The sequence below is a fragment of the Arachis ipaensis genome, chromosome B05 (assembly GCF_000816755.2).
Source record: "Arachis ipaensis cultivar K30076 chromosome B05, Araip1.1, whole genome shotgun sequence".
NCBI lineage: Eukaryota > Viridiplantae > Streptophyta > Magnoliopsida > Fabales > Fabaceae > Arachis > Arachis ipaensis.
Window position 1 is genome coordinate 12,694,008 of NC_029789.2, and position 11,862 is coordinate 12,705,869.

General features: G+C 32.6%; 3 protein-coding genes across 4 annotated transcripts; 2 read left to right on the top strand and 1 right to left on the bottom strand.

Annotated features, from left to right (window-relative positions):
* On the top strand, positions 153-2,458 carry LOC107642952. 2 transcript variants are annotated; one of them, XR_001620721.2, is made up of 3 exons: positions 153-521; positions 1,520-2,256; positions 2,320-2,458. XR_001620721.2 is itself a non-coding variant. In XM_016346468.2 (2 exons), exons 1-2 carry the CDS (start codon positions 165-167, stop codon positions 2,036-2,038), a joined length of 876 nt encoding a protein of 291 aa, XP_016201954.1. In that variant the 5' UTR covers positions 153-164; the 3' UTR covers positions 2,039-2,431. The 2 variants fall into 2 exon arrangements, 1 of the variants encoding a protein (XP_016201954.1); XM_016346468.2 differs by having other exon boundaries at positions 1,520-2,431.
* On the top strand, positions 6,369-8,570 carry LOC107642953 (transcription initiation factor TFIID subunit 14b). The gene is made up of 6 exons (XM_016346469.2): positions 6,369-6,712; positions 6,905-6,993; positions 7,084-7,305; positions 7,441-7,628; positions 7,712-7,833; positions 8,193-8,570. Exons 1-6 carry the CDS (start codon positions 6,596-6,598, stop codon positions 8,283-8,285), a joined length of 831 nt encoding a protein of 276 aa, XP_016201955.1. The 5' UTR covers positions 6,369-6,595; the 3' UTR covers positions 8,286-8,570.
* On the bottom strand, positions 9,652-10,957 carry LOC107641705 (WEB family protein At2g17940). The gene is made up of 2 exons (XM_016345175.2): positions 10,557-10,957; positions 9,652-10,445 (listed from the first exon to the last, which is right to left on the bottom strand). The coding sequence occupies exons 1-2, from the start codon at positions 10,698-10,700 to the stop codon at positions 9,936-9,938; spliced, it is 654 nt and encodes a 217-aa protein (XP_016200661.1). The 5' UTR covers positions 10,701-10,957; the 3' UTR covers positions 9,652-9,935.

Genomic DNA, 11,862 nt, shown 5'->3' on the forward strand with positions numbered 1-11,862 from the left:
ATCCTATTCAATAGTATACATGTAACTACTAGTTTAATAATTAATAATGGTGAATAATATTTTGTAAGAGTCCTTTTAAAAATTAATTAATAATAAGTAAACAAATAAATAAATAAATGGTCACCAAAAATAAATAAATAAATAAATAAAGATTGAGAAAGATAATGAAGAAGTGGCAAATGGAAATCCTTCACCACTGTCACACCATACAGCCCTTCTCCATATTCGATTCTCACCCTTCTCCATGGCGACCCTATCACCCAAAACCCTATTCCCACTCTCGCGTTTCTTGTTCCAACAACAGCAACAACTTCCCCCGGTGGGATTCCAATGCCGAACCGTTTCGCCGACGAAACTTCAACAGAAGAACCGAACCTGATGAGCAGCAGCAACAACAACAACGGCGGGAGCGAGAGTACTGGAGCAAGAGGCGGTGGTGGTCCGACGAGCCTCCCGATATTGACGAAGGAAGCAGCGGTGGGGTTTGGGAAGAAGTCATTGATAGTATTTGGATTTTCCAGGTAAATCAATTTTTACTGTTTTCTTAATAGAAAAAATAATAATTATATTGATCTTTGTTTAATTTAGTAAAAAAAGGTTGGTTTTTAAACATGGAAGAAACTGATTTTTCAAGATTTGTTTATTAAATCTCTGCAGTTCCTGAAGGACTTATGACATGAACTAAGCGAGATGAATTTAGTAAGAATGGAATTTTCAACTCAGATTTGTTTCTCTAGGATTAAGTAGGCTATCATTCAGAGATTTTAATTAAAATCCCTTGGTAAATGGAACCCAGAATGGAGTCAGTGTACTGGAGCCTACAAATTTTTTTTATCATAACACATCCAAAGCATTGGCAGCACAACCTGTCTTAATCCTAATTTGAAGGGTTTGTCATTGAACTCAATATAATATCTTCCCCCTCATTTTCATTTTCTATATTCAGTCAGTCTGGTATGAGAGTGAAAATCAGAAAGAAAATGAGCTATTGCTGCTTTCATTATCCATAACAATGCTGGTTAAAGATTTGCATGGTGGCTCTTTGAAAATAACTGTTGCCTACTGTTATCAGTTTATTCTACTTTTTGAATACTGGTCATCATTATGTCTTTTGTCAAGGAATTCTTATGCTCACAAAAATCCTTGTACTATTATGAATTATGAAACTAGGAATTTTATTTTTATGTTATTATTGGGGATGAAGGGGAGCCTTGGAGCACAGTTGAGTTGTCTCCATGTGATCTCAAGGTCGCGGGTTCAAGCGTGAAAGCAGCCATTGATATAATTATCAGATTAGGTTGCATATATTACTCCTTTTGGGTGCATCCCTTTTCCGGACTCTGTGTGATGCTTGTATACCGGACTGTCCTTTTTTTATATATTATTTTTGGGGATCTGTCTATTTGTATGGTCTAGCATTGTTACCGAAACCATAGATCACATTGTTTGTGTTTCATAATGCATTGATCAATTTTTTTTATGCAAGGTGCTGCAATGTATTTCTTTTTTCTCACTGCAGGTTTTTAAATCCTACGGTTGGGCACTCCCTTTCATAATAGCATCATTTTTGCTATCTACTGGTCCAAAAGCTTTCCTGATGGCATTAGCACTTCCTCTTGGTCAGTCAGCACTTCAATTAGCATTTGAGAAACTATGGGGACAGCCGGAGAACAAACCGAAACGCAAGTATAGGACAAGGAGGAAACCCCGTGGGATGAATGGCACCACAGTTGATGAAGAAGCAGAAGAAAACTCGAGAATGAGAACGGGGAGGACAGGCTACCAATCATGGGTTGTTGAGGACAATAATAGTTCAGCTGCTGATAGTGGGAACCGAGAATCGCAAAGCTTTAGGGGGTGGGATGACTTAGAAAGATCTAGATCAACAAGCTCATCTCGAATGATGGATGGGTCAAGAAGCACACGAACAGAAGCCGGCAGGCTGAGTAGGAGAGAAGTAAAAAGCGACACGCCCCTGCTGTTGCGATTACTTATTGCCATTTTTCCATTTTTGGGAACATGGACAAAGATGCTTTGAACGTGATAGTCTCTATCATTGATCTTTGAGGAGAGGCCAAGAAGTTATTTATCTTCACACATGCGTGGCCTTATGTCTTAATATATAAATTACTTGATATAAATTACTTGATGAATTAAGTTCATCGACATTAGCAAACCCACGTTCTTATTTTTCAAATCCCCATTTTGGTGGTCTTTTTAGTGTGTTGTAACTTGTAACGAGTCCTTCACCAAATAATGCTTTGTAGATGTGGTTTAGATTTATTAGAACTAGAGATTTGCCTACGATGTAGTTTGGATATTATTTTGTCGTTATTTGTATATTTAGATAGACAAAATCTTTGTGGGTTTAGCTCCAGGAGAAAGAAGCTTTTTATGCCCCCTCTTCTGCTTGAATGTGACGTTCACTTCTTTTTGAGTTCTAATTCTATGCTAAAAATCGATTTCAATGTCCTGTTTTCAATTGTTTCGGCTTTAATAAAATTGGCCACCTTCAAAAGTAGCTGTGAATTAGAGATGGTAAAATACAGTAGAAATTATAATCAGTTCTATGCTAAGAATGGTTCTTGTTTGATTCACATTTTGTTTATTATAGAAGTAGAAGAAATGTGTGTTAGGTTTAGGAATTTTTTAATTTGGATGTTTCTGTACCAGGAGACACAAGAGAAAAGTAAGCTAGTAAAATTTATAGAAGGACTAATTTGATTAATTTTTAAAATTTTATGAATAAAAAATATTTATGTCTAAATTTTCAGAGACTATTTTGATTATAAATAACTTTTTTACATGTCAAGTGACACGTGACGTGCTAGGTATCACTGACCTGACACGTCAATCAATTATCTTGTGACACGTGGTTTTAACCTACCACGTCATCATGTCACATAGCACTTAACATGATACGTCATTATCTAACTAACAAAATGATTACTAACAAAAGGATCAATTTAACTTACGTTTTATTTTTCAAGGACTAATATGACTAAAAAAATTATTTGAAAACTAATTTAAAGAATAGATAATTTTTCAGAGACAAATTTAACTATTAACTCTTTATTTACAGTGTGAATTTGTCAAAATGACATTGGAAACCATTTCTTCTTTTATAGAAACTTAATTCTTTAAAATGTGTAGCTTTTATAAATCAAAAACTTTTTTAGACGAGTCCTAACTCCTAAGTGCCTTTTGCCACATACGGTACTTTTTTTCGATTTGATGTTTTTTTTTTTCTTGCAATAATAGAGTGAGAAAGCTTATTTTTAAATTTATAGCTTGTTAGGTACATTCATAATTTTGATCCAAAACTATATCTATTGAATTTGATTTTTTTTAAGATCTTGCTATGAATTTTATGGTGCTTCTAAAAATAAAAAAGCACACTTTCGTAACTTTTGAGATGGGTTCTAAACTCAGATCTACGTTCTAAGGTGTTCTTTCATTAAATTTACAAGTTTGAGGTCTTATTCATTTCTAATTTGCAGCAAATTACTCAGAAATGAAATGATGAAAAAATTTAAACTATATTTGTTATTTGTTAATAATAGGGTTAAGTATGATTTTGGTCCCAAAATAGAGGCCGAAAATCGATTTCGTCTCCAACTTTTTTTTCGTTACAAAATGGTCTCCAAAGTTTCGGTTTGTTTTAAAATCGTCATTCAGATGAAAATACCCTTCTCTCTTCACCCCAAAATCAACCACCACCACCAGAACAGAAGTCTACGTCTAACCAGAACCACCACCACCACCACCACCACCAATATCATCATGGTCATCATCATCATCATCAGAACTTTTTCCAAAATCAACCAAAATCACCCAGAAGCCCAAGTTGAAAAAGAACCCACCACCACCACCACCATTATCATCATCAAGGACGAATCTAAGTAGAGTGGTGTGGGGGCAAGCGCCCCACTACAATTTGAAATTTTTTTGAGTAGTATATAATAATAATATTTATTTGCCCCATTATATTATTAAATTTGACCCCAAAAATAATTTTTTATTAAACTTTTGGTACTTAATCGTCAATTTAAAAATTGGGTAAAGTATGCTTTTTGTCCTTAAAATTTGACAAAAATTTCAAAAATACCCTTAAGTTTTATTTTGTTTCAATTTTGTCCCAAAAGTTTTCGATTTGCATCAAATATACCTATAACGGCTAAATTTTCAAAAAAATTAAGACCAATCTAACAATAATGCATGAAAACTATGCTTGATTTACTTGTGTTGAGGGTTGTTCTTATGAAATTGTTGTTGAATTGGTCTTAAATTTTTTGAAAAATTAGCCATCTGAGGTATATTTGATGCAAATCGAAAACTTTTAGGACAACATTGAAACAAAATAAAACTTAGGGGTATTTTTGAACCTTTTGTCAAACTTCAGGGACAAAAGATATACTTTACCCTTAAAAATTTTATATTAGATATTCGTTAGAATGATCAATTCTCATATTTAAACGAAATTAGTATTCTTTTTAAAAAATCAACTCAAAAGAATATTATTGATCTTCTTTTTAAATTAGCTTTAATTTTTGCGTAGCAACTATATTAAGGCCCAGTTTGGGTAACTAACTTAATTAAGCTCATTTTGATAAAATAACTTAAACAATAAATAACTCTGTTAAAAGTAACTTATAAATAAGTTATTTTGTGTTTGAATTTTTAACTCTAAAAGTGCTTATTTTAAAGAAATGTAATGAAAAGTAGAAGTATTATGAGAGAAGTCATTTTTTTTTAACTTCTCTATAAGCTCCAAAATAGCTTCTTAGAAAGTTGCAATTTGGTTTTGAAAATTGCACCCGACATTAATGCTACTACTTTTCATAAGTCAAAAGTTAAAAAAAGCTACTTCTAGAGTTTTCCAAACGGGCCCTAATTAAAAGAACTTTTTTAACTATGAATATCAATAAGAGTCGGCTTCTAATTGTATTGGGAAGTGAATTTTTACATAATTGTTTAGTAATATATATGAAAAGAGAGAAATTTTGATGGTAGTGTTAAGAGAAAAATTACTTAATTTTTTAAAAATATAAAACCTAAAAGAATAGAATTTTAAATTATATATTATTATTTAAATTACTATTTTAGTGTTTTAATTTGTATATTAGATCGATCAATTCTCAGATTTAAACGAAATTAGTGTTCTTTTTTAAAAATCAACTCAAAAGAATATTATTTCAAATTAGCTTTAATTTTTACGTAGCAACTATATTAATTGAAAGAACTTTTTTAACTATGAATATCAATAAGAGTCGGCTTCTAATTGTGTTAGGAAGTGAATTTTTAAATAATTGTTTAGTAATATATATGGAAAGAGAAAAATTTTGATGGTAGTGTTAAAAGAAAAATTACTTAATTTTTTAAAAATATAAAACCTAAAAGAATAGAATTTTAAATTATATATTATTATTTAAATTACTATTTTAGTGTTTTAATTTGTATATTAGATATTTTGAAGGCTAATCATATTTTACAATAACAAAATATAATCATAACAATAATTATACTATATGTACATAAAAAATAATTATTTGTATAAAATATATATTAAAATATAAAATACACATTAAAAATAAGTTAAACAATATATGTATTTATACACAAATATATAATGGTTAATAGATAATTTAATATTTAATTTTTTATATACACATATTATTTTTATTATAAAAATTATTATCATGTTATATAAATTTTGCCTCCACTACCAAAATTTTCTGGATCCGTCACTGATCATCATGGTCATCATCATCATCATCATCATCATCATCAGAAAATTCAAGCAACATGCACTTTGAACAATAATTAACAAATTCAGCAACAACAATATTTCAAATTCAAATTTCAGCAACAACAATATTCCACAACAAATTTCACAAAAAATCGAGTTCAAAAAAGAAGAAGAAGATGATGGTGGTGGTGGTGGTGCGGTAATGCGGTCCGATGCGGCAAGGCGGTAGTCCCCCTTCTCTCCCTCATCCTTCCCTCTCCCCCCTTTCTTTCTCTCTAATTCTCTGTATCCCTTTTTTTCTTTTTTTATTTATTTATTTTATTTTATAATTTTTTTAATGAGAAGTAATTTGGTAATAAAAAAATAATTTTGATAAAAAAGACAATTTTAAAACAACTAAAACTTTAGGAACCATTTTATAGTAAAACAAAAATTGGAGACAAAATCGATTTTCAACCTCTACGTTGGGAATCAAAATCATACTTAACTCTTAATAATATAAACTCAATAAGAGGTAGCTAGTAATATCTCCTTTTTTTAATGATGATAAACAAATATTATTTTTAAGAATTTTATGTATTCTCATAAATAATATCGGAGCCTGTCATGTAAGCATTTCTAACTAACTTTGATTAAAAAAATAGGAAGCACTAAAGTGTGGACAACCGCCAAGGAATCAAACGATAGCAAAGAAACACAGCAGAAAATCCCAAGTGCCTGAGCACCGAGGCCTAAGGTTGTGCCTTCAATTCCCTTCCTCACTCAAAACTAGAACCCTAAACCCCTAATCTCCCCTATTTTCCGTCTTTCTGAATTTCCGCGCAAATTTTTATTTATTTTTTTCAAATGTCTCAGCCTTTGCCCCTCAAAAGACAAGGTGAACACCACCCTGATGATGGCGCCTCTCCTATTAAGCCTTCTCGCCTCAAAATTGCACTATCTTCCGAGGATTTCGACAAAAAGGTATCATTTTTTTAGGGTCCTTAGCTTTGATCACTGAGGTTTTTCAGTTTTAATCCCTTACTGTGCCACCTTGTTGCTTTGCTGCTTTGTTTTTATGAGTTCCGTTTTCTGAGCTTGTAAAGTTCAATTATTGTAATTTTTCACATTCCTTTTTGGAGTGTGAAATGACAAAGCTTTCATTTTTGGTTTCAGAATGCGAACAAGAGGCTCAAAGATGTTGAAATCTGTGTCCCAATAGTGTATGGGACTACTGCATTCTACCTGGGTAGGAAGGCCAGCGAGTGAGTTCTATTCTATGATTGTGCCCCCTTTTTTTCCCCTTCTTTTTCTCTGCAATTTTCTTTGTGTCTCTAATCCTTGGATGCTGCTAGGTCTCAATCTCATAAGTGGACTGTGTATGTACGTGGTGCTTCAAATGAAGATCTTGGAGCAGTGATAAAGCGTGTTGTGTTTCAGCTGCATCCTAGTTTTAACAACCCTACTAGAGTAGTTGAATCACCGCCTTTCGAATTATCCGAATGTGGTTGGGGTGAATTTGAAATAGCAATCACCCTCCATTTCCACAGTGATGTCTGTGATAAACAGCTGGATTTGTGAGTTTTAGTTACTTATTATGCTGTCTTCATGTTTGTTTTGAATTTGATATGTTTAGACTTTAGAGTTGAGGAACCAATTTTCATTTATTTATTTTTATTAGTTATGAATGGTACTGGATTTTGTGCTTGTAGGTATCACCATTTGAAATTGTATCCAGAAGAGGAATCTGGTCCTCAGTCAACAAAGAAACCTGTTGTTGTTGAATCTTACGATGAGATTGTATTTCCTGACCCGTCTGAGGGTTTTCTGGCACGTGTGCAGAATCATCCTGCTGTTGTTGTGCCTAGGCTTCCTGCTGGTTTGAATTTGCCTAGCCCAGGTGAGTTCTTTCAAATGTTCTTTTTCATTCCGCACTCTTTGTGAAGAATCCTTTAAATGTTTCGATTATTTTGGCTTATGCAGTACCAATTGAAACTGGGAATGGAAAGGAGAGAGGTGACACCAAAGATCATCCTCTAAGCCAGTGGTTCTTGAACTTCTCGGAGGCTGACGAGCTCTTAAAACTTGCAGCAGCTCGCCAACAGGTTGCATCCGCTTTTGCTCTGTTATCCCCATTTTGTCATAGTAGTTAGATTTATTGATGACATTTGTTCTGCATTAATTTTGTGGGGATGCTTCCCTCCCTAAAGAAGCATAATTATATGCAGTTATGGGGATTAGAATCTTGAATTAAATACAACAGATTAATTCCCTCTTTGCTCGTAGTCTAGTTGTAATTTATTGTGCACTCGCACTAGTTACATTTTATCTTGCTTGCTTGTTGAAACTTGAAACATATTATATGGTAATTTTTTTAAAAGTAAGGCTTACTGGTTGAAGTTTTTTTTTTAATCCTTTCCCAATGTCATATGCATTATGCTGACTGTATTTTGCACTGTCCTAGGTTCAAGCTCACATTGTTAAACTGCGACGACAATTGAGTTTGGTGGAAGGGATGCCTCAGCTGTCAAAACCACCATCAACTTATGAATCATAATATGGTTTTCTCTTCTGAAATTCTTAGGGTCCTCTTCTTTAGGGTAAAGTTGGAAGATTAGTGATTGATATGTATATTTGCATATGGTAGCAACTTCAAAGACCTTCCTTGTAGATTGTCTCTTAATTTCTATATGTAGAAACCACTAGATTGGAATCTTAGGTTTGTGGTGATGTGTACCAGACTAACGGCTATGTCCTCATATTTTATCTTGAACTTAGATTTCTATGTAAATTTCCTATTACTATGATTATTAACAAGCTTGTCCACTTAAAGTTGACTTCATTTTGGTGTAACCAATTCTCTCTAGATATTTTCAAGTAATATTATGATCAAAGTGCACAACTTTGTATTTTATTTTATTGTTTTATTCTTTTCAAATTAGAGTTAACTACCAATTTGGTATCCGAAAGATTCAGGCACCGACAAAAAGGATTTTGAAAGATGTTATTGACAAAAAAACTCTTGAATGATTTTAAAATTTGACGAACGTGTCTATCACTTTCACTTTGTCGGAGTCCATTTTTGATAAGCATAATGTTGAGATGGTCACCGGATTTGGAAAATTTGTCTAGCTTTGAAGGTAAATTACTCATCTGGCATTATAAATTAATTTAATCAATGTTCAATTCCGATGGCTGGATTAGTAATTTAGCTTTAGAGTCAGCTAGATCATCTAATTTTTGGGCTACCTCAGCATTATGCTCATCGAAAATAAGCTCCGGCGAAATGATAGACATGTTTGTCAAATTTTAAAGTTATTTAGTGACTTTTTTATCGATAACATCTTTTAGGATTATTTTTGTCCGCGCCTGAATATTTCGGGTACTGAATTAGTAGTTAATTCTTCCAAACTACTATTAAAAAAAAAAAGAAGGAACATCACCAACAGGTTTGATACTATTTTTGTCCGCACACACCTTTAATAAGTACTAAACATGACTTTGAGTCTTTGACATATAAAGTAGACCAAGAACAAATGTTATCTTATCTTATCTTATGCCGCTAAAAATAAGAAAAATTTTTATTTTATGTTGCCTATATGATTATGAGTAATTATTCTTGAAAAATTATTCGTTTGTTTATCAAACACTACATAAATATAACTATGCCGATAAAAAAACGACTTTTAAAATATGATATAATACTAATTTAAACTTTTATTTTAGTTTTTTTATTGATTGTATATATACAACGGCAACAATAAAGTTTTATCTCATTAGTTAGAGTTGATTATATGGATCAAACAATGTCATTGAATTTTATTATATATTATGTCTAAAGTGATATTCTTTAATGATTGTGAGTATAATAAAAGTAATATATCAACAGTAGTTGAGAAATCTTTTTAGAAAGAGTGGAAAGGATTTGAGAGAAGTGCTTTATTTATTTTGTCTATATTATAATCATGATTTCATACACTTCCAGAAACCTCTATCCCTTGCTAATGAGGCAGTAAACATTGGCAAATACAAGTCACAAAAGTAACAAAATTGAGAGAGGACACTTAATTGATTCCTCCTCCTTGTTTTACACATGAGAAATCAGAGAATAATAATGAATTACAAGTAATTATGACTAATCAGAAGATTAGAACACACATCATTATGAATAAGGAAATATTCATAGTAACTGAAAGCATGCTAGTGCTTAGGCTCTTGGAGAATCAAGTTCATGGCTTCCCTTCTTTTTAGAGAAAAACCATCCTAACAAAGGCATCATTGGCTTCTTCTTACCCTTTTTGATTGAAGGGGGTCTCTCAAGAATCTTTTCATGTTCCCTATTGGGAATAACTTGAGCCAGTGCATGAGGACTAGCAAATTTCACATATCTTCTTTTCTGAAACTCTGCTGCTTCCTCATCAGCTTGAACTTGTGCCTTGATCTCCACGTTATTGTTTGTTCCATTTGAGATGAACTTAAGGTCTTCAATCTCTGGATCACAATCCTTTTGTCGAAGCAGCTTTGATTCCCTCACCTTTGCTTCTTCTAGCTCTTTCTTGGTATGCTCGAGCTCCTTTCGCAGCATCTTGATTCGTTGAGCCATGGAGTTAGCTTCTTCTCTGGCTTTCTCAAGGCTTTGCTTTGTTTCTTCTAACTCAGATGTCAATGCTCCAACTTTGGATTGTGCATTCCCAGTTTCACTCCCTTCAACTTTCATCTTAATCATGCATGCATCCACAAAATTAACAACATTAATTAACTCTACACAATACTAACTCTAAAACCTTATTATATATACATTGATTATACAGAAAAACTGAAGTGGAACCTCTTTGAGCTTGTTGGCATAAATCTCTCCAACTAGTACTTTCTCTCCGAACAATGAAACTGCTTCCTTGACAGACTTGAAAGGGGCTCGAGTATCGATCTCCGCGCGTCCTATGATCACCAATTTACCTTCAGAACTCTCCATCTGTGTATGGTTATGCAAGATAATTAACTTATAATTACAATATGTTGATATACATATAGTTGCCAAAAACTATGGTTTGAAAAATGTACTGAATCAATCAATGTCTTAAGGGCAAGGCAGCACAAAGAGGTCCATTAAATAGAAACCATAGGGAGAGTTGGAATTCTTATAATGTGATTAGTAATGGATATTGGTGCTGTAATAATTGGGCATAGCTTTAAAAGAAACTTAGTAGAATATAATCAAACATACATGGGTTTTATTTTCTTGTTTTCTTTGCGTTCACTTCACTGGTATTTGGCTAATTGAAGTTGACAAGAGTGGTTGGAGGGTCTTGATAATTTAGTTAGTTCAATCTATTTGAAATCGAAGTATTTGAAAGTACTCTATATAGCAGCATCGATTAGGACTTGTCTCCTTTCTCAACTATACTGGATACACTATACAAGTACTGTGGTATCATTATTTATGTGTTCTTATATTATATTATATGGTGGACCCTATACGTGTGTATTCAAAAAATTATATTGGTGATTAAATAAGGTGACTAACGCCCTTTAGTTAGACCTACTTGAAAATTTTAACAAACATCATTACTTAAATGAAATATACTGAGATTTGTTATATGTATTAACTATTATGGAATGGACGCGTTGGTTCACTTCTTTCTTTTATACTCTTAAGATGTTCGCGTCAAATACTTTGTTGTGTAAATGTGTAATCGTAGTTGTATGCTTTCATGTATATGGGGCTATGGGCTAATCTTCTAATTTTTGTGGTAATTTGTATATGGGCTAAGCTGATTAACCTTATGGTAGTGCTGACAAAACAATGCGAATTTATGGGCTGCTTTGGGCTTTCTCATGGTGATTTTTTTCATAGTAGATGTTTTAATAATAATGTTTTCTTAACCCATTGACCAGCCAACAACCTTAAATGGAATTCAGTATCCCAATAGATTAGTTTTTGGCATGTCAGAATGAGAATATCTCGGTGGATCCTCTCTAGTAGAAAAAAAATTGGATGGTATTTAGTGTAGATTCTTATTTTCATTACTCTCTCTCCTATTTAATTTTGGTTTCACTTATAGAATTAAAGGTGAGATCACACTTTATTCTCTCAAATGTTAAAAAAAAAAAATAGAGAGAATTCATTTCCAAAA